The 23,331-nt window shown below is 45.2% G+C and overlaps 1 protein-coding gene across 1 annotated transcript in view; it reads left to right on the top strand.

Moving 5' to 3' along the window:
* Nucleotides 1-23,331, top strand: part of IQCB1 (IQ motif containing B1) — a 378,653-nt gene that overhangs the window by 32,082 nt on the left and 323,240 nt on the right. The window contains exons 3-5 of the mRNA XM_078682448.1: nucleotides 13,762-13,876; nucleotides 13,988-14,150; nucleotides 20,251-20,380. Of these exons, the coding sequence (XP_078538574.1) occupies nucleotides 13,768-13,876; nucleotides 13,988-14,150; nucleotides 20,251-20,380 (402 nt within the window). The 5' untranslated portion in view covers nucleotides 13,762-13,767. The remainder of the gene's footprint in view (nucleotides 1-13,761; nucleotides 13,877-13,987; nucleotides 14,151-20,250; nucleotides 20,381-23,331) is intronic.

The raw sequence follows: 23,331 nt of genomic DNA, 5'->3' as shown, positions 1-23,331 counted from the left end.
AGCCTGATCAGGCGGGTTTTATCACTCAGCGCCAAACCAGCGATAACACAAAAAGGGTGCTACACCTCATAGAAACGGCGTCGCGCATTCAGAAGGACTGCATGTTATTGGCCATTGACGCAGAAAAATCCTTTGACAGGGTTCACTGGCCCTACTTAGAGCACGTGCTACGGAGGTTCGACCTGGAAGAGGTCCTGTGTACCCGTATACTAAATTGGTATCGCTCGCCTCGAGCCACGGTGCTGGTCAATGGCCAGACGTCCTCCCGCTTCCCTATTGACAGGGGCACCCGTCAGGGGTGCCCCCTCTCCCACATTCTTTTTGCGCTCTATATGGAGCCATTTGCGCGGAGAGTCCGACACCACCCCCTCATTCAGGGGATAAAATTCGGGGCAGATGTCCACAAAATCAGCCTATACGGGGATGACATTTTGCTCTCCGTCACTGACCCTGCCCAGACCCTCCGGGCCCTTTTTATTGAGCTGCATAAATTCGCGCAGGCCTCGAGATTTAAGATTAATGCCGATAAATCAGTTGCCCTTAACATCTCGCTATCAGAGGCCACACTGACCCACTTGCAAGAGGAACATCCAGTTCAATGGTCCGACGCAACGATTCCCTACCTAGGAGTGCAACTAGGTCCCACCATTCCAGCTATGATCACGGCTAACTATGACAAACTTTGCGCCCAAATTCGCAGGGAGTTGCGCAGCTGGAAGCATCACCCCATATCATGGTTGGGCAGAATAGCCACTGTCAAGATGACAATCCTCCCCCAGATACTACATATTTTTCAAACTCTCCCTCTGCGTCCCCCAGTAGGCTGGATCCAACAAACCCAGTCTGACCTTGCACACTTCATCTGGCAAGGCCGAAGACCAAGGTTCAAGCAGACTATTGCGGTCCTCCCCTGGAACAAGGTGGAGTCGGTATACCGGACCTGCATCTTTATTTTTATGCTGCGCAGCTCCGCTGTCTAGTAGAGTGGCACCGCCTGGAATCCGAGAAACACTGGTTGTTTCAGGCGGTTGCGGGTATGCCCTTGCAGGGTATCCCCTTTCTCCGGACGAAACATCGATCTCTTAATCTCTACGCCTCCCACATCACGAGTACACTCTTGGAAGCTTGGGATCGCACGGCTATATCACATGGGTTGACGTTGTTTCCCTCACCCTTGACGCCGTTATTCAACAACCCTGATTTTACTCCAGGGCTGGACCCCAAAGCGTTTGCGAACTGGCGCCTCTCCCCGTGCCGGTCTCTAGGGCACCTATTTGATTTACAGGGCATCATCCTGTTTCATCAAATTAAAGCAGACTATGGCATTCCAGAGACAGATAGAATGTATTACCTGCTACTTAGGCACCGGGCTCTCCAACTCCAAATTAAACCTGGGGCCCAGAGATTTTTAACTCCCTATGAGAAATGGCTGGTTACCCGCACCTCAGATGAAAAATTAATCTCGGATTTGTATAAACACCTTCTTGCGGCTAACATTCACACTTACAACGCAGGTCAGGCAAGATGGGAGCGTGATCTGGGCAGAACTCTCTCACACAAAGAATGGAGTGGTGTGTACTATAGGGCACGGCACTTCAGTCAGGTCTTACGGAGACACTAACCAAAATTGCTGCTTACTGGTACCATATGCCAGAGTGCCTACACCGTTTTGACCCTCGTAATAGTGATAGATGTTGGAGGGGGTGTGGTGAACTAGGCACCGTAGAACATTTTTGATTTCTTCCTTGTTTTGCCCCCTGAGTTGTCTATGGTTGACCCGCTCACAGCAATTACTTTGTAAAACGGACAGCGCTGACACTTGATGTCTGTATTGCTTTGTTTTGATGGAGCAGGGGGTCCTGTTTCCCTTTGTTATGTCTGAAATGCAATACAAAGATTTAAACCATAAAATGTTACTAAGAATTACGTAAGAGACATGCCACTGACCCACAATTGTCCATATTCAACTTCCAGTCTCCCATGAGATGCTCATTAAGAATATTGGTATTTTATTGTGACTGCATCATATATGCCCACATGGCACAATCTCGAGCACCAATAAAGAGAGAGTTGGAAGTAGAAGGATCTGTAATCACATGAGCAGAACCTGGAGAGCAATGCCATCTTATGTACAAAGAGGAAATCTGACATATATCCAAGACCATTTCAGATGCCATTGTGGGCCCAGCTAATCGGAGACCCAGTCCCTTTTGGTGACCTTGCCAAAAGAGCCATACCACCAATTGCATGTTTTTTATGAAGGTGAGGAAAGCAATCATGGAAGGTCCAGTAGATTGCTGACTTGGAGCCCTTAGAAGACAGTGGCGAGGGGAATGAACTTTATAATATATATTTTAACATCTCATCTGCTGAATACATTCCTAATGGATGTGAACATTCAGGACTCCGAAGGTGTCCGTGCTATTCTGAATGGTTACACCTTCATCAGGTAACAAGAGGCGCTCTTAAATATTGTAGTGCCATCATGGCCACAACTACAATTCTCAGTAAAAAGAAAGGATTGTATGAAGAAAACGTGCTTGATTCAGACTGGTTAGTATTTTGAGACAAACGTTATGACCCCTGACTTTGATACTGCAGGTAGCCTGTTAAAAAGACAGCTACTCATGCACCTGGGATATCTTGTCCACCTTGCAACCATCCCTAGAAAGCGCATACATTTTAAAGAGATATCTTGTGGAATTAACAGAGGGTCACTTATGTAGTTACTGCACTTGTGCCCAATCTATAATCCTTTTAAAAAATGTAACACTAATTACAACATAATTATGACAAAAACGTGTCTTAATCCTGCTGAAAGAAACTGGAATTCCATTCTAAAAATAATGCTCATGAGCACCCAATGCGCTTGTATAGTGGAGATGCCTAGAACCTCTTCGAGCAAGAGCGTCTGCTGTGCTTTTAGTTCTGGAGATACTGGTTACAGACATCAGGAGGAGCAAGAAGAACAATTTGGGTTATTTAAGGATGCCTAAATCCATGCACACTGGTAAAAAAAACTGTCTAGAATCCCGAGAAAGTGATGAATAAACGGATAATATAAATTAGAGGGGTGGTACCCTTATTACCCCCAACTACATATTATGAAGTCCTTGCTGGAATCAGCTCACGCAGGAAGAGCACTGACATTTAAGATCAAATGGGGCATCAACAGTTACACAATAACAAAGGTACATATGCCAAACGTGCATCAGGAGAAAACCCTAAAATCTACAATCGTGAGCATTCTAAACGGGGAAGGGGGGAAATTGATTATTGGGGGGACCTGAACCTGGTTATGGACACGCTGATAGCAGGGGCTTCTCTAAGGGATCACCGGCTGGCTATTGTACCAATGGAAAACATGGCGTAGGTCACAGATCTAGGCCTGTTAGATGTTTGGAGACACTGGCATCCAACAGCCAGGGGCTACTCCACCACACATAGTTGTTATGCTTGGCTGAACTACGTCCTAATAGGTCTTGCTCTTTTCCCCAGAGTGACCAAAACAGAAAAAGGATGCATTGCATTTTCAACCCTTCCTCCTTTAACACTAGACGTAACTCGCTCAGCATGCCGATAACAGCGTTCATTGAAAGCAGAATAACCGGGTATTCAGTAACACACTGGCACGGAAAGAACTAGGTAAATCCATGAAAGACTGCTTCAGAGAAGCAGGCACAGGGTAAGTTAAACATTATATGGTATGCTTTGAAAGTGATAATGTGGGGTCCTTTCATCTAAAAATTTCTTAACTGAATAGGGAACAGGGAGAGGCCCAGCAGAAATTATAACACCAATTGAAGAAACTTGAACACACACAAGAGAACAAATGCACTCAAATATACAAGGTAAAAATATCATAGATGGTGTAGGTGAGAGCTCTCAACAGTGACAAGGCCAAATGCATCCTACTTAGACTAAAGCAGAAGTACTACAGCAGAAGCAGCTGGGCAGGGAAGTTTTTGCTGGCACACTCTGGGCCAGAACCATGGGAGACATAATGAAAGGGATATAGTATAAACATGGACACCTGCACACACTTAATAGGAGCACTGGTCTTGTCTTCAGCAAGCTTTTCAAGGACCTTTATGAAGCTGAAGATGACTCATCCGACCAGGAACGGGTGAACCTAGGAAACCTCTGTATAACACCAACTGAAAAGATAATTTAGATGAACCCTATCACTGTAGAGGAAGTTAGCTGTGCAATAGCCATTTTCAAAATTGGCTAAACTCCAGGCCCAACCAGGTACGCTGCCCAGTTCTATAAATCTTCATGCACAATCATTGAACCCATACTAGCAAAATCCTACAGCTTTTTCAGCCCCTCATGGTAGGTTAGAAGAAGAAACAAGCATTTACAATGCAATGGTCTCGGCATTATTAAAGGTAGAGCTATTGGCATTGCTCATTATTTTTTAGGTCTCGCGACCTATCAATGCGCGCAAGCGCATTGAGCGGAGCGAGAATTCATGTCCTGAAAAATCCTCGTGAAACCAAGGGCTTCTTGCGCTGCGGTTTTCTTTAAGTTCACGTGAATCACGTGACCAAACAAGCACGCGCATCAGCCTCCCTCCCTCCTAATTGCATTTTTTTTTAACGGCCGCACAGCACATCAAAGGGCTTCGCCCAGCGTGCGCTCTGCGGCTTCTCGGCTTCTCCTCCCCTAATTATTCATGGCTCAGTTTCCCGGCGCACGCATTTGTTCACCTCTCATTTCACGTCTTTTGTTGGCTTCTTTTCCATTTCACTCCCTCAGCCGTTCACTAGATCTCCCACCTAGAGCTTTCGCCTCCTCGGCCGACGCCTGCTCCTCCCTTATTCCTCCTTCTCCTGCCCGCACCTCCTTCCCTGCTGCTCTGTTCCGATTACCTCTGTGTCCTCCACATCACCCGTTCTTTGACTCTAGCTTTCTCGTTACATGCCCATATACGTCTCCCTTCATTTTCCTCCACTTCTCCCAGGTCTTGTGCTGTCATCTTTTTTTTATCATTCCATCAAGTCCCATCCTTACTTTCTCTACCTTCTCTTTTTGACACCCTGCTGCTCTGTTCTTTGTTTTCGCAGCGCAATCTTACTTTTGTCCCTATTTTGATTTCCCTTCTTTTCCTTTTGCTGTGTCCTTTTGCTCCTCATTTTAGCCAGGTTTCCACTGTTGCTACATATCCGGCTTAGCTTATTCTTTCCTCAATTACTCTCTCCTTCCTACATCTCCTTCCTCCTCCATACCGCATCTTTTACATTCTGACATCTTCCTACTCCTTCCTCGTTCTCTCTGAGTCTCTTTACGCCTTCACTGTTGGCTTCCATTCCATTTCACTCCCTCAGCCGTTCACTAGATCTCCCACCTAGAGCTTTCTCTTCCTCGGCTGACGCCTGCTCCTCCCTTACTCTCCCTTCTCCTGGCTAGGGATGCTTCGTCTTTTTTTGGACAGGGTGGAGGTTGTCTATGCGATGCTGAACTGGGGCAGTTTTGTGTATCGATGTTCAGTCGCCCATCTTCCCCACGCTTTTTCCTCTGCAGACGGAACATGTCTGAGCACTTTTTAAAGGCAAGCATACATACAGCCCCCCACATCCAAAGCTTTAGCATCTGCGCCGCTTTTTAGATTCAGCAAGCACAGATGGGTATGCTGCCTGTCGTGCAGATGCTACTTTCATTTCTACAGCTCTACATGCAATAGTGCAAACGTGCTGAAGGAAAAACGAAGAGAGGTCAAAATACAAATAATACGTTCCAATATTTGTTCATTTATCCGCCTCGCACATGCTTGGTGGAAGGCACAGAAAATTTTGAATTGAAATTTTGATTGTGTGTTGCAGAGCAGGTTGTTGGGCGACATTATGTTAATGCTAAAAGAACAAAGAAACCTTTGGCTCGTAAGAACCATTTCCACCTGATCACGATGGAATCACTGCTGACGGATGCCTTAGCCCTCCAGGAAGTAGAGGTGGACGAGCCAACATATTAACACGGCGAGCCGAAGCCAGGGTCTGGCTTGGCTCTTAAAGTCGTGCACGAGCCGAGCCCTTAGAAAGTTTGCCCTGTAAAGCATGCAGAAACTTTGACATTAATTAGCACGTCACGTTACAGCGCTGCACTGAGAAGTGCTTTTTAAAAGAGGCAGTTTTAAAACCTGAACTTAAACTGTTCCTGCCCACCCTCCCCCCGACGACAGTACTATTAGTGAACTAAGAGGCAAGCAGTTGTCATGTGAACCCTGTGTGTCGCTAGATTCTTATAGACGGAGCAAAATTATAGTTTATTAAATCAAACACAATAGGTTTTGTACACCTGTTGTTCTGAACTTACACAGTGGCACACGCTTTGGGCCCCTCCCCAGCCAGCTTCCCCCAGGCCGTAGCAGCACTCCTCCCACACCTTTGAAGTGAAGCTTAGCTTCACTTCAAAGGCCCCTGCTGCTTCACACCCTCATCGCCGCTCTCCCCGCTCGGTCCCCTCCCCTGCCCGCCGTGTCGCATTTCTCCTCCCCCCCTCCCCTTCTCTGCCTTCCCTCCGTCTTGTTTAGCACTTGAAACACATGTTACGGCCAATCTATATACTTCTTAAGTATGAATCTCTAAGTATCCCTTGCAACGATTCCAATCTGTACCCTGCAGGATATAGACACTCGTCAGCAGCGAAACTCGTGGAATTGTAAGGTGGGTGTAGCATCAAAATCCCGCAACATCATCTGCGTCTCCACGAGGAATAAACACTTCTAACGTCATACCATTTTTCAGTGGAACCGTGTAGCAATTTGTGCACACGGCAACTAATTAACACGCACATTTCAAATGTTATCGGTCTCATGTTTGTAAAAGTTAGAGCACCTAATGTCTCCGATCAGGGAGACGTGGGTGTGAAGTACAGGCTGGGCAGCAGAACAAAACTAGGGAGCAGTCAAGGCTCACTCCAAGAGGTTGTAAAGAGATGTGAACTCGTACACAGGATGACATTTAAATGCTCAATATCCTGATGAACTATATTTTTTAAAATGGCTCGATATTAAGGAGGAATTATGAAATAAAACCAAAACAAACAAGCACTGGCGTTGCCAATAGGTCTCGCAGTAGGAAAGTTGGAGCTATTGGTTTTGTAAATGACAGAGCCCTTTATGTTTTTAAAATGAAAACAAAAATAAAAGGCATTGTTATTTGCAATTGTAATAGCTCCAACTTTCCTACTGCGAGACCTATTGGCAACGGCAGTGCTTGTTTTTTTTTTATTATAAGTAAATGGCATTGTCATTTACATTGCCAATAGCACAATCAGGGGGGCAGAGGCAAGAAAAATGGCACAATTAGCGGAGCAGAGGCAAGAAAAATGGCACAATCAGAGGAGCAGAGGCAAGAAAAACGTTTGCAATCAGGGGGCAGAAGGCAAGAAAACGAGCCCAATCGGGGGCAGAGGCAAGAAAAATGGCACAATTAGGGGAGCAGAGAAATGAAAAATGGCACAATCAGGGGAGCAGAGGCAAAAAAAACGAGTGCAATCAGGGGGCAGAAGGCAGCAGAAGGCAAGAGCTAGTAAAGCAGATCAAGCCTCAGGTGGGACTCTCCGCTCGAACAAAGCAGATATCACAGAGCATGGGCTACAGCTACACGTATCCACATTCTGAAGTCATTCCCCCAGCAAAGACCCTTCTTACCTTGTGATTGCCCGCCTCTCCCTTCTCGAACATCATCTTCAGGTTGGTGAGGGGCACATTGTACTTCTCGATCTTGGGGGACGGCTCCGTGCCCTCCCCGTGGGCTGTGCCCCTGTCCTCTTCCCCCTCGTCTTTCAGGTGGTCTTCCATGCCTGGGCTGAAGGGCGGCGAGCTCGGGTAGATGAAGTGCCCGCGGGCTCCGGCCGCAGGGCTGACGGTGGCTCTCGGGGTGAAGACTGCAGATGGGGGGTGGCTGTTCTTGCAGGGTGCCTCGGAGGTGCTGACCCTCGGCCGGACCTCAGAGGGGACACTGCGGGCAGCTTACCTCTGAGGCGAACCCTCCCTGCACGTAAGAAGCGTCTCAGCACAGCACCCCAGCACTCTCTTGGAAGAGCAGCAGGCACTTTCTCTTAACGCGAGAGCTGTAGGCAGCTGTCTCTCATTAGAGTAGCAGCAGCCCTCTCTCTGGAAGCACGGAAGAAGCATCTCAGCACAGCGCCCCAGCACTCTCTTGGAAGAGCACCACGCACTAGCTCTTAACGCGAGAGCTTCAAGCAGCTGTCTCTCAGGAGAGCATTAGCAGACCCCATTCAAATAGGAAGGGTTCACTGATCGGACACTGCGTTAGAAATGTTAATAAATTACATTGATAGTCAACTCGCATCGGTTTTTCAGTTCCATTTGCAGCATTCCTTTATACCGAGCGTTTGGGAGGCATCAGAATAAGGGCTCACGTGCGTTGGGAAATTTCCTGCTTTGTGATTGGCTGAGGAGGAGCCAAGCAGCGCTTCATGCTTAAGAAACGTAGTTACGTTTTGTTCTGCAATAATGTCGAATCTGGCGTTTTCACTGGTTTTGCTTTTAAAAAGAAGTCTCTTCTTTAAAGAAATTATTTGACTAGGCAGATACTTTCTGTGTGCGTATTGTTATATAAATTCCTGGCAGTAACATATTCCCTTCATGTCTGGATGCAAAGATATATTGCACTCTTTGATCTAATGTAAATAGAGGCTAATTAAAAAATTTCAGAGTGAACTGAAATGAACCGGTCTAATGAGCGTATTTTTATCTACGTTATTAAAAAATGGCAGAGCACTTTAAAGTACTTTGAAAACCGCTAACTAAAACAGATGATGTACTTCATCATAAAGCGAAAGCATATGTTTTTTAATGTAGAAAGCTAAACCTATTACTCTTCATTAAAAAATGTTTTCTTTTCCAACCATTCGTCCTTGCATCTGTTTGTGCATGGGCAGATCTGTAAATGGACCAATGGCATATGCTGCGCCTTCAACCACTTCTGGCTTTCTGGCCACTAGAACTCTTCAGTCTTGCAATGGTACTGTTCTAATGATGGACATTAACATTCCAGCGTGTAAAAAGGTGAATCCCAAAATCCCAAGGGTGCCTGGGTCACCAATTGCAAGGGACCACTTGGCAGCCGTACTCACCAAAAGTAGTGTTACCTGAAGCTTCAGAAGGTAAACATTGGAATGTTGAGGCCACGGCCGTGACTGCAGTCAAAACAAAAATGATGTGTAAGAAAGAAACGGACGAGAGGTCTGAGTAAGAGTCCACCTTGAGCCATGCTTTGATGCCCAGACCCAAGTTATGCTTTCAATGAAAAGGGGTGGAGTTTGGCCTTCTAGCATATACAAACACTGGCTTTACTACACACTTTACTCAGATTCCGCCAGCAGTGCATACAGAATATATGAACACAGATTGCTTTAAATGCATAATAATATCAAAGGGGGAGAAGAAGGCTTCAGTTACACAGTGACTGTCTTGCAACAAGAAAAAGAGTAGGCATATGGATGAGAGTGGGTGGCAGCAGAGGGACACTTGTCACTTCTCCTGCCGGGAAATCACAGGGACCCCACCCGATACCATCAAGAAGTAGGTGCAGATACTCTTCCTAAGACGCGTGGTCAGATGGACCTCTACTCCCTGCCTGCTCTCGCGATCCAAGCCAGGAGAGGAAGTGGTGGAGGGCAGTCCACGCTTCTGGTGCCCCAAGGGATCTCATGACAGGTGATCGTTGTAAGGCTTGGAGCTCCTGTGGATGAGGCCCCATCCCTGCTCGGCGGTGTCCCTCCTCTAACAGCGTGGAGTATGTAAATAGTCCAGACTGTGCAATGGTCCTTTTGGAAGTCGGAACTCTTCTACGAGCACGATTGAGTTTGTGTGGGTTTCAGCACTATCACTTCACTTGGAGGTGCCAGCACAGGAGACACCACCATAGGGCACAGCAGAGGCACTGACACTACATTTGAGATGGAATAACACAACTTTTACTCAGTCAAATACTGTGCTCCAGGTAACTAACATGAGAGTGGAGCTAAAGCACCTTGCTCAGTTTTGCCGTGGAATGACTTCAGTGCAGGGAAGGGGGAGAGAAGTGAGCATGTCCAGGGGTGTGAGAGTTGACGACTGGTTGAACCGCAGACTCGAGCCCCGCGCATCACTGCTGCTTCCACCCCCGGGGGCGACGCGGCTTCAACACAAACAGAGTGCAGGAAATGACAGCAGGCGGCTAATGACTGCACATACCTGAGGCCAGCAGCGGCCGACCTAATCAGCGGGAGGGGTCGGGAACAAAGACACGGACAGCGGGAGGGGGGCAGGAAAAAGACACGGCGGGGAACGAGAACAGCAGCGGCCGACCTAATCAGCGGGAGGGGGGCGGGAACAAAGACACGGACAGCGGGAGGGGGGCGGGAAAAAGACACGGCGGGGAACGAGAACAGCAGCGGCCGACCTAATCAGCGGGAGGGGGGGCGGGAACAAAGATACGGACAGCGGGAGGGGGGCGGGAAAAAGACACGGCGGGGAACGAGACAGCAGCGGCCTACCTCATCGTAAGGAGCAGGAAAATGGCGGCTGCAAAGCTCCTAACATTTTCGGATTCGGGGGCGTGTTTTGGCGTTCTGAGTGATGGATGACGTCGCAGGTGGAAAGAACACCAAAAACACGCCCCCAAATCCGAAAGAGACGGGGCTTGTTTGGAGTGACGCCTGTCTCCTCCAATAACTGGCCTCCGTTTAGGAAGCCAGCCAATGGAGGAGAGAGGAGGAGAGAGGCGGGTTCAAGCCCCCTTACTCCAAATCATTAAATCTCCGACCGGAGACTGCGCAAGCGCAGCCTTTAGGTCCTCGACCTAAAAAGGTAGTAGTAAGGAGGGAATACTAAGCCTATTGACCAATGAAAAGCGAAAATTTACAAAGGACAGTGACAGGAGCGAATAAAAAAAAATGGGCGGAAAGTGGGCAGAGCTTCATGCCAATCTCCTGAATATAGCATATCTTGAAGAGACAGCTCACGCTCTGCCGAGGCGAGACCTAAACATTATGATGTTGTGCCAAAACAAGTTGTTATTGCGCTCAGATAGCATGGTTCTCTGTGAATTCAAGGAAGTCTCGCTGATTGCTAATACCCACCTCTCATCCATGATGCTTATTTTGGTCCCGAAATTCCACAAAACGTTAATGATTCCACAAAGGAAATAGAAAATTGCCTTGAAAATCTCAACATTGCTCTAAATCAGCTAGAATAAAAACGCTATTAAGAATTCAAAGTGCAAATCGGCCAAATCGATCGAGGGTCTCATGACCTCAATCAGCAAGTACTCGTACCTGTCGGGATACAAGTTAAACAGAGATAAGTCCGAAGTTAAACCACTAAACATCTTCACCACCAAAGAAGTTCTTGGTACCTCAGGTCTAGCTTGGCAGACAGGAGCTATAAAATATCTAGGAATAGAGTTTACCGACAAATTAATGAGCACCATCACACACAACGAAACGTTGACATTGACAAAAGTTAAAAGAATCCTTGACGGCTGGTCCCCACGATTTATCACTTGGTGGGGAAGGATTGAAGCTATAAAAATGATGATATCACCGCTAATCAACTACCTGAGCACTATGCTGCCCCTCACATTCTCAAAGGATTTCCTTTCCAAACTTGATAAATTAATTTCCTCCTTCCTTTGGCAAGGGAAAAAAGCCAGAATTAGCATAAAAAAACTAAGGCTGGATAAATCCCTAGGAGGCGTCAATCTAGCCGACTTGAAGCTCTATCAAACCGCGTTCTTAGCTAGACAAGGGGCTTTTTGGCTCATTCCACACCCAGACTACACCCCAGTGTGGCTGATGGTGGAAAAATCCATTCTGCGTGGCCTTCCCCCTTCCACCCTCCTCACTACCAAACCACAACCCACTGTATCCTCAGGTACCATCTTCAGAAACACGAAGGCTGCCCTTCTTCACGTAAGCAAATTTTTACCGCACCAATTTTGTAAATCAAGATGGGAATCACTGTGGAACAACACCAGACTGCTATACAAAGGAAAACCAATGAATAATCCTACTTGGATAGAGAAGGGTATACACTTCCCTCATCAGCTGTTTGATGGTCCGTTGCCACTCACTTTCAACGACCTACAAAACAAGTTTCAACTCCAGAACATAGACTTCTATTACTTCTTACACATCAAAGTGGCCCTCTCCAAAACAGACTTATCCAACATCACCCCCTCCCTTCCTGGCTACTTACACACGATTAATAGACTGGGTCATCAGGTGTCCAGAATATACAAACTGATCCGCCCACAGTCCACAAAGCTGACAACATCCACACAGTCCTTCTGGGACTCATACTCTTCCACACCAACCTCGGAAGCAGAGTGGGCCAGAATATGGGAATCTGCCTCACGACACAAAATCAGCCCTACATTATCCCAATCTAAATTCTGGCTTCTCCACAAAGCTTTTTGGACTCCTAGGAGACTCTTCCTGCACAACATCAAGGAAGATGACTCCTGCTGGAACTGCATGGCAGAGGGTGGGGACCTTGAACATCTAATATTCAAATGCCCCTGTGTATCCGAATACTGGGATAGAATTTTCGAATTTATCACCAAAGTGCTGCATGTCTCGCTCCCGAGGGAATTTGCAACCTTAGTCATGGGTTTCACCAAAGCTGTTAACCTCAATGAAAATGATAAAGCCCTACTTGACTTACTTTTGACAGCAGCGGTCAAACTCATACTGAATAACTGGAAGGACACTGGCAAAGCTTCTTTCCCCCACTGGCTCAACTGGGTCTCGAACCTCAGAGGAGCCGACAATATTGCGCTGGCAGCTACACCTTGGCGCCCCCCCTATAGGAACCTATGGTCCTCGCTGGACGCTCACTTCGACCTATTTAAACCACCATGATTATGCACATATACACCCTGCCCATAGTTCGGGCTGCCTACCTGCCCAGGCGACTAACCTCATTGACTTATATGGCTACCTTGCTCCACCTATGACTGTAACCTTGTAAATGTACTGATGCAATGCCTGTGCTTTACATTATTATTTTTGTTTAAATTGATTATTGTTTTTAGTTTCTTATGTTAATTTAATTTACCCCTCCTTTGTTCCCGTTACACTTGCATTCTTGCTCTTGTTGATACCGGAACCATGCATGATTTCTGCTCACGTCTGTAATGCTTACTCATCTCTCTCAATAAAAAAAAAAAATGTGTGAAATAAAAAAGAATTCAAAGTGCATTCTGGATAGAATAAATCAGGTGCTAACAGTTCTGGTCGCTCTGAAAGAAGGTTTCTCATATTTGGACAGTCAGGTAAAACTGCTGCCTGTGGTAAAATTGTTACATTTTAGTATTGGAGGGGGCCGGCAGCATCCTTTGTCTGGGACTTCAAGTGTTTTACCACAATTTTCATCCAGTTGCTCTCTTGAGTGATAGACAGAATTGTGATTTACTTTTCTCATCCTTGGTGTGAGTCTACCATAACATTTCCGTAGCAGTAGTAGGAAGAGACTGGTGTATGTGTTTGTGTGTGTGATTTCAGTATCAACAATGTATTTGTATTATTGCACAAACATGAATTAGTGACGTTTTTGAATTTGGAATGATGTGACTGAGGTTATATTCTTGGGTTGTCCACAATGTGTAATCTCATATTTTCATTTCTGGTGTCTTTTTTCAGCCACAATCGACTAGTCAGAGATTTCTAGGTACAGACAATGTGCTGGTATGAGCTTAATAAAAATTGACACTTAACTTAGTTTTATGTTTTTCACCTTTATAATAGGGCAAAATGGCTCCTATGAAGACAGAGAATGTTGATGGAAGAATATTGTCTCTGGCTACTGAAGTTGCTGAAAGTTCCAATGACAATGTTCCTGTTTTACTTCTCAAGCTGAAAGGTAATTTATTTATAGTATACCCGTTCCCCCTCTGAATTCTGTGCACATAGTGAAGTCATTTTAATTTTTTTTCTCTTACTGCTGTATTTTAATGCCTTCTAATGTTCCTAGAAATATTAAAAAGTGTGCCATCAGTGAGCAAAGAATCAAAGAAACTCAAAGAAGACATATACAGCTACGATCTAATCCAATACTGTAGCATGGTTTTGAAGCAAGATTACTCTCGGGTGGCTGGTGGATGGTCAACTGCTGCAAATCTGTCAAGCATACTAAGGTAAACTCTCCTTTTATGTTGGACTTTCTTTAGGTCTGTTAAAGTATTGTTCTAATCCCAGCTCTTAACATAATTGAGCTCATAGCAAGAGGAAAGTTAATGTTTTTTATACCTTTCTTTACATACTACATATTTTTGGTAATTATGCAAGTGTTTTTGTACGACGTATTTGGTTTCAGAACTGCACCCATGTTGTTCTGGACCTTCCTCAAATATTAAGTGTGCAATGGCATGCCAGAGTACCAAAAGTAGAAAAAAAGCATTGCAAATTGACCAAACATTGGGCATTTTTCAGTTCACAGGTATGGTGTGGTATGGTGTGTATTTATAGAGCCCTCACTTTCTCTTGCTCCTCCTTCTCCCTCTCCCTCTCTCTCTCTCGCTCGCTCTTTCTCCACCCAGTCTCTCTTCCTCCTTCTATATGCAGTATGTATATTACATAGTGGGGATCGCCACTTTTTTATTCACGGTTTAGACACACTTGACGTTGAAAAGGCATTTTTTATTGCCTATAACTTTGGATCCCTTGCATGAAACTTCACCAAATCTGGCCTTCTCTTAGCATAAGAAGAAAGGTCCTGCGTGCTAATTTGTGTCCAGTTCTGTTGAGATGCCAAAGGTGATGGGATATGTCAAAAAGATGTATTTCCCATTTTAGCTGCAATAGGAAATTTTGCTCACTGGCACAGCAAACGGAGCTAAACAATTCTGCACCAAACATTGCATGAAATAGAACTTTACCTTGGTTTGGTCTAAACTTTTACAGTAGTTTGTGAGATAATAGCATTTGAAAAGGTGTCAGGCTTGAAATGGTTAACACTTTTCTGTAGCATAACATTTGAAACAGTATTTGTTGAATTGCCTGTAACTTTAAGCTCTGGTTGATGAATATATAGGAAATTTGGCTTGTTGAGCTTATCCGTGGTATTTTCAACTTTGTGCAGATGTACAAAGGGTTGGGGGTCCACTTAAAAGGTGGTGCCAAAAGTGATTGAATGCTAATAACTTTTGCACCGTGTGACAAATTTGCACACACGTTTGCATACGTTCAGAAGGATTGGATTTCTATTGGTATGTCAAGTTTTGTGCCAATAAATCAAAGGGGAGGGGCAATTAATGTTCATTAGTTATTAAGGGCCTGATTTAGATTGTGGCGGATGGGTCTCTCCTTTACAACGGTGTGGATATCCTGTCAGCTGAAATATAAATCCCATTATATCCCATGGGATTTATATTTTGGCCGAAAGATATCCATCACCGTTGTGACGGAGTAACCCATCCGCCAAGATCTAAACCGGTCCCTAAATTTGGCACTATTGGATGATTCTGCATGAATGTGGCAGGCAGTTAGCAAGCTCCATTCAGTGCAGGTATTCCAGTTTTTGTGTCCATATCCAGTAGGTCGGAGGGGAAGTGAGATAAAAATATTTCTTATTTGCTAATAACAATGGTACTATTTCATGGATCTGCACTAAGTTTGGCAGCCTCTTACCATGTTTAGTCTTGATTTTCTCAGTTGGAAGGTGATCTGATGAGGGTTCAAAGAATTGTTTATTTGGTAATAAATTTGGCACTGTTTAACAAATCCGCACAAAATGTGTCCGACACTTATCAGGTTTACCTTTATATTGCTATGTTAAGTTTTGAGCTAATCCACAAAAAGGGGAGGCAAAGATAAATGTGGGAGGGGCCATTCGTTATGATCAGGGTACTAGGAAAGGATGCCCCCTCTCCACTCTCCTTTTTGCCCTTGTCATCAAGGCCCTGGCCTGACTTATACGCAGTGATCCTCAAGTACAGGAGTGGGATATGGGACATGATGACCGCATTGCATTCTATTCCGACAATGTCTTCCTATTCCTTTCTAAACCTGAGGAACCTGGCCCACGTTTCCTTTGTCTCCTTCAACCTTAGGCAGAAGCCTCTAGTCTACAAGTTGACCATGTAACGTCAGCGCTGGTTCCTCTTCATCCCCCTGGTGAGTGTGTCAAGTGGCAAGACAACCTACTAGTGTAGCATTTGAGCTTCTGGTATATGGGCATCCATATAGCACTTTCTCCTGAGATGACTTGGACTCCTAATTTGACCCTGCTGATCCGAAAGTTGAAGGTGGACCTGAAAAGACAGCAACCCTATCTACTCAACTTGCTAGGATGGATTGCTCTATATAAAATGATGTCCTGCTAATGTTTTTATAATATTTTCCAAAACTTCCCACAGTTGATACCTCGACAGTGGTTCAGGGAGATGGACTCCCAGGCGACATCTTTTGTATGGCACAAGTCCAGGCTGCTGCTTGCTCTCCCAAGGTGTCAGTGGTCACCTTATGATGGCGGGTTGGCCAAAGCTAATCTATACATCTACAACTTAGCATGTCGGACACAAATGATTGGCCTAATGGGGGGTGATCAGACCCGGTATATCGTGTGTAGCTAACCTCACTGGGGTTTAGGGTGTGCTGGGGATGTTCTACGTCACCCGGCTCCCTAAGAGCCTTTCAGATATGACCAGAGTGGTCTGTCTTAGCTAGTGTGCCGTGCTCTGGCATTTCAGCTTGCACTCCAAACTCATTCAACAAACCCCTTTGTGGAAGGGGAGGTGGTTGCACAAAACTGCTGGCATTGAGGCATTTCTTCATTGGGATAGGCATTTCCCTGCTAGGGGATGTTAGGTCTGGAACCCGGATGTGTTGTTTTCAAGAACTTCAGTCTTTCTATGTCTTATCACCTGCACAATTTCATAAATACCTACAGTTGCAGCACGCGTTAAGGACACATATTTCCCTTGAACCAACATTCCCTTCACTTAGTCCCCTAGAGTCAAAAATCCTGATGGGCCTGTTATCGAAGGGAGGTATCTCCAAAATTTATCATTCATTGGTCCTTAATGTACCCGACACGCTGACACCCCTGCAGGCTGAATGGGAGGACTGGATGGAGCAGCTGAAAGGCGATGATTGGTGTGATACTATGATGACCCCCGAACTATCACGATTTCCTCTAGACTGCTGCTGGTCAGGACATATTACTTGTCCGGTGCCTACCTCACTCCCAGCCTCCTCCACAAAGCGCACCTTCTTTCAAGTCCGGCATGCTTCAGATGCCCATATGCTCCTTCAGATTTCTACCATATGGTCTGGACTTGCCCTGTTATTATGAGTTCCTGACTGTGGTGGCTGAAGAACTGTCGGAGGTGCTGGGGGGCGGGGGTGGGGGGGGGTCTCTCCTCCTGGGCATCTTGCATCTTTGTGGGACCGGGGGCACGAGGGCTGCTTGGGCACTGCTGGAGGTGGCCACCATGGTGACAATAAAGATATAGCAAAAAGATGGAAATCTCCCAATCTGCCCTTGATGTCTCAGTGATGTCGAGGGGTGGACTGGCATGCACAACAGGAAAAACCACTGTATGAAGCAAGAGTTTGCCCTAATAAACATGCAATGATCTGGAGTAAATGGTTGGACCACTTTGGCTTTGCCTGCTATGATGAATATGTGGGAAATATCTCCCCCAACTTGTCTGTTGTAGACCTTTTTCCTTGTCTGTAATAGTGATGCTATATTTTCTTTTGCTGATGACCAGCGACAGCCTGAAGGGGTCTGGATAACTGTTGTTGTTCAGAAAAAGAATATAGTTGTTTATAAAAAAAATTAGAAAAAAGTTGGGAGTGGCAATGTAAGTCCTGTTATTTAGTTACTTTGACCCTTATTGAGGAATTTCTATGAAATTCGATGGCCAGTGAGCAAATGAAACCTAGTGTGGAGATGTTTCATCCAGATCTCACAAGGGGTCACACCCACCGTCCTATACAATCACACACCTAACTTCATGCATCGACACACCATCCACTTATCTCAACACAGCCACCACAAATCTCCACACAATTACCTTCAAACATATACGCCCTTATATGCCCTCTCATATATAAATATAGGATAACGCTCCCACCATTATACAGCCAAACAACCAACTCATGAAAATGTCCCTTTGAAAAAACAATTCTGAAACTCACTGAACAAATACACTTGAAAGTAGGTTATGGTTCATGCAGTATTGAAAATTGGCAGTTCTGACACAGTACAAGAACCTTAACTTGCGCTCCTGCCATGCATGCTCATAACCTCACATCACACATGACCTCTCAAAACACATCATTGATGACACCGCTGACAATCCATATGATGTTCTATCCCCTGGGCTTATATTCATGGCTTATAAGGTTTTGCAATTGAACCATACATTGCTTTGACTTTGGTTAGTTTTGTGTGTGTGTGTGTGTGTGTCTGTCTGTCTACCAGATATTATGTAATATCTGGGATGTGTAGGATGTAACTGTAATATGCTCCTCCATACCCATCATGGGATACTCGTGATGTGATATAAACCACGATTGGGATGTCTGAGTGGTTTGTAAATATCACCAATCCCAAGATTGCAAACAAGCACTATATTACACACATAACCTGTTAAATATTGCTTATATTGCATATTCATTTTGTAGCAGTTACCCAAAAAACGGTGTATTTTCAGATGGAGGACTATATATTGAAAACACCAAGTGAAATACTGAACTATACTTTTTGTCTATAGTTAAAAAGGATACAATATTGTAATGGTTTAGACTTTGCCAGACATTGAATTAGAAGCTTGGAAAGGTATTTATTCTAGTTGGTAGTTGGTACAGCATGTCTGGGTTTTTAAAAATCAATCTTTTTTAAGTTAAACCAAAATAAACTAAAGAATCCCCAAACAGAAAGTCTGAGGCCTTAGATTCTTCTCACGTTGAATCTTCTTCAGAAGTGTACCTGCTTTGTCAAGATTAAGTCTTTTTTTATCAAAAGATATATCAGTGAGGGAGACTGTCTCTTGTACGAAGTGGTCAGTCGATATGATATGAGAAAAACGGGTATGTCACAGCATAAGTTATGCTCATAGAGAAAGACCAAAGTCTGGAAAAGGAACCACTCCAGACTTGATGCTAGTTCCATATTGCATGCCTGCTGTGTCCCTCTTCAATTCTCTTTCACACCTCTGGTCAATGCTGCTTCTAGTGTTTTGCTGCTTCCATCCCCGCTACAGCTTTCTCCTTTCTGCTCCTCCTCATTCTAAAAAGTCCTTCTTTCACGCAGCTTTGTTCCTTTGTTCCCTTCCAGTTCCCCTTTTCTTGTGAATGCCCTGTCCTCCAATCTGGGTTGGGTCATCTCGTGTGGGTTAAACTCCAATCATGGTTGACTCCGCTTGTGTGGGCCTCTCCTATTACCGTGGAATGATAAGGATACAGGGTAGGCCACCTGTGACAATTATGCTGTCAAAAATGTAAACCTTTGCTTTGGTAAAATACATTCCGTCTGAAGAAGGGAGTGATTGTTGAAGATGTGTTCTACAAAGCAAAGAGCAGCTATCAATGAGCAGTGATTAGAATTTTAAAGTTTTGTTTACTTTTCACAAAGAGAATGTTGATTATAACCGTGTAAAATAGTAAAGCTCTGCAGACTGGCTCGGAACTAACATGCCATTAATAAGGAATATAGAAGTTTGGAAACAGACATATCTTGCTTTAAAAAATACATTCTGCATGCAGACAGGAGGATTACTGAGCTGTGTACTGTAGATTGTTGCTAACATCGGATAGTTGATTGGAATTTGTATGTTCAGGTTTTGTTTACTTTTCATTAATGGAATGTTGGTTAATTAATTGCCAGTGGTGAAGTTCTGCAGAGTGGTTTGTAGCTGGTAGACAAGATTTGTCTTCAACACTGAAATTCACTCGAAGAAAAAAGGTCTGCAGTAAAAACAGACTTAATCGTTTGTTAGACTTGGAAAAGACTCCATGGCAGGAGTCCGAACCCCTGAGCTGTGGCAGTCATTCACAGTTTCTGCCTGTTATTGCACCCATCTCACTGGGCTTTAGGGAAAAGTTGCAATCAGCTCAACGGTTTATATCTGTGCTAATGGTTTCCTTCTGCTCCCTTAATATTAAACTTTTGAAATGAAGTAGTGTTTACAATTTTATTGTAGTGTTTATATGATCAAGAAGTTCTTATTGCTGAACACCTTGAAATGGTTTGCAATGCTAAAACAAAGTCTTTTGCTCTGTTACCAGTAACTGCTGTGTTGGCATGGACCCTGCAGAAAATCCAGAAGAATTTTACAGCAGTGTGCTTCCTTCAGCAGTTGATAATCTGCTATTTCTAGGCCGGCGACTGCAAGCACGTTTCATACGTGCAATAAAGGTATTAAAGTAAGACTTATTGCATTATGGGCCTATTTATTTTTCAATTCCATGATCAGTTTGTTTTGCACAGGATATCAATTTCTTACTCTTTTTAAATGGTTTTATTCAGTATTTCAAGGAAGTATTACAAAAGTAGCAAAATAGATAAATAAATCAAGGGTAACTCATAAATCAATATGAAAATAAAAGTAACTATGATCTATAACTGTCAAATTTAAGAAAAAAACTGTTATAAAAATTAAGGTTGCGGATTTCTGTGAGAGTATCTCTTGTTATGGCATTTTTAGTATGTCTCGTATTGATGTTTTATATACCTATTGTTGTTTTCAGCAGCATTTTTAAGTAAAGTTTTCTCTTAACAATTGTATTAAAGGTTCTAGGATTGAATCTATATTTTTTCTTGGTCGTTTTGTTCTGTAGATCAATTTATCACAAGAAGCCAGTTTTGACCGTTCTGCTAAATTTCAAACTGTGTTTTCTAAAGCGCTCCCTCGTTTAGAAGAATACATTGTGTAGCCACCAGTGGGTTTGTTGTTAGTCAAGATGTTCATGTTTTGTCAGACTAGATATGTCTAAGAAATTGTGGATTATATTACCTTGTCTGTCTGGGACTTGAAAACGTTCATGTTGTCTGTTTTCAGAATGATGGCCGTTGTCCAAAATGGCTGCTCCAAGTAGTAATTGAAGGTAATATCACAAAGAGACATGTGAAAAAGTATTCCTTGGGGACGTGGCCAACTGTCAAGGCCGTGTGGACGGAATCCACAGAGGCTCCACACCATACATCGAACATTCTCACTGTAAGGCTCTTTTCTGACCGCCAACCAATCATGGCTGATTCGATCCGGTGATCAGAGGGCCGGCAGCGACCCGGCCTGGCCCAGCCTGTCATCTGAGACCTGCCGCAAGGGTGTACCTCTGCTGCGGCCCTGTAGACCGCGTGACAGCATGGCGGCCAATGGGGCCAGTCCGGAGCCGCCAGCAGGAATGAGGAGTTTTAGTGAGCATCAGTGAAAGGGAATGTGCTCCAGCTGCCCCGGTGGTGTTTTCAGGTGAGATTGGAAGCTGTTGAGGCTGGAGACTGTGGCAGAGAGATTCCCCGGCACGGAGGCCTGACCTCAACATGGCTTCGACCATGAGGTGCCTACAGAGACTCCGGGAGATATCGGTTTTCACCCGGGACCACCGCGCCACCCAGCAGTAAGGTGAGCTGCAGCCTGAGTGCTCCTTCTCTCGTGGGGCTCCGCACGCCTCGCTTGGAGTGACTTAGGGCCATATGTATCAAGGTAACAATTTGCGATTCTGAATTAGCGATCCCTATTTATCTGCGAGAACCCAAAAAGCGATTCCTTAATCTCCGGAATTCGCAAATTAGCGATTCCTTAACGGAAAAAATCGCAAATTTGCGAATTTCGTAAATCAGCCAATCGGAAACTCTGGTGCAGCTTGATGACATCACTACCTGGAAGTGACTGACTAACCATGCTGCATCAGAGTTGCTGAGTGAGAGTCACAGTGAGGGAGAGAGGGAGAGTGAACAGTGCTACTGAATCACCATGGCTGAAAGTGGAAACATGCCCATGCCTGAAACACAGCAGCAGCAGCAGCAGCAGCAGCAGGAGGGAGAATGTGCCAGAAAAAGAAAACAAACATTCTCAGAGGCTGAACTGGAGACATTGATCCAGGAGATGGTGCCAAATCATGATTTACTGTTTGGCAAAAATTCCCTGACGGTGCCAGAGACCCGTAAAAGGCGCATTTGGGCTGACATACACGGAAAAGTGAACGCGCTGGGAGTGACACACCGGAGTGTGGATGTACTACGAAAGTGCTGGTATGACCTGCGCCAGCGCTCCAAAGAGAAGCTAGCTGCCAGGCTGGAGCAGTCACGGCACACCGGTGGAGGGACCTCAACTGTGCCGGACTCCACACCTCTGGAGGAACTTGTGGAGGGTACCCTGCTACCAGAAAGCGTGGCTGACCTAGACCGCTCAGATCAACCAGCATCTAGACCAGGTAAGAAGCATGCCATCACACCCCTAACACCCCCCAGACACCCCCCAGCAACGACCTAGGGTCAGGGAAAACACATTTGAGGCCAGAGCAGCTACACAGGCAGGCACAGCAATGCATCTTGGGAGATGTAGTCACATGAAATTCAAAGTTGAGTTAATCAGCCACGCTAGTCAAATATTGCATGTGCAGGTCAGGAAAGGGAAATAAAAAAGTAATGTAATCCCAAACTGTGAAATATTTTATTTTCACATTGCAAAAGAGTACAGTTAATAAATGTGTGCTGTTCTGTCCACAGCACCATCTACGACACAGCATATCGGCAGTGGAACAGTGACCGAACTTCCAGACCCTGGTGACGCAGGGCAGGAGCAAGAAACAGATGGGGAGGACAGCCCTGTCAATCCTCGCAAAAAACAGAGGAGAAACATAGTTAGACCACTACCACCAATGGAGGACGAGGCAGAGGACAACAATGGAAATTTGCACTCTGGAGACACACAGCCACAGTCCCGTCCACAAGACAGCCATGTCCCACAAGGCACAGCCAGGCGCAGACATCGCACGACCAGCAGTTTTGGAGATCAGGGTGATGAATCTGTGTTTGCCGGCCTGGAATTGAATATGTTGCAGGCGCAGCGCCTGCAAGCGAAAAACATTAAGGCATTACAACGAGAGGTGAGGGCAGGGCTCAGGAGAATACAAGGTGAACTGAGGGGTGCCATGCATGCGCTTTGTGGTGAGCTGCGCGCAGAACGTGCTGCTAGGCGCCGAGAGCTGGAGTGCATGGACCGCTATACACAGGCCATCTACCGCTTGGCCTTTGCCACTAACATCCAGACCAGGCGCAGCATTGTAATGCAGCGGGAGTTTGCCCATGGCATCCAGGACATCGCTACAGCAGTTGTGCAGGCAACATCTGCTCTTGACGAGCTG

The sequence above is a fragment of the Lissotriton helveticus genome, chromosome 3_1 (genome assembly GCF_964261635.1).
Source record: "Lissotriton helveticus chromosome 3_1, aLisHel1.1, whole genome shotgun sequence".
NCBI lineage: Eukaryota > Metazoa > Chordata > Amphibia > Caudata > Salamandridae > Lissotriton > Lissotriton helveticus.
Note: the sequence above shows the minus strand (reverse complement) of the source record. Positions and strands in the feature narration are given on the sequence as shown.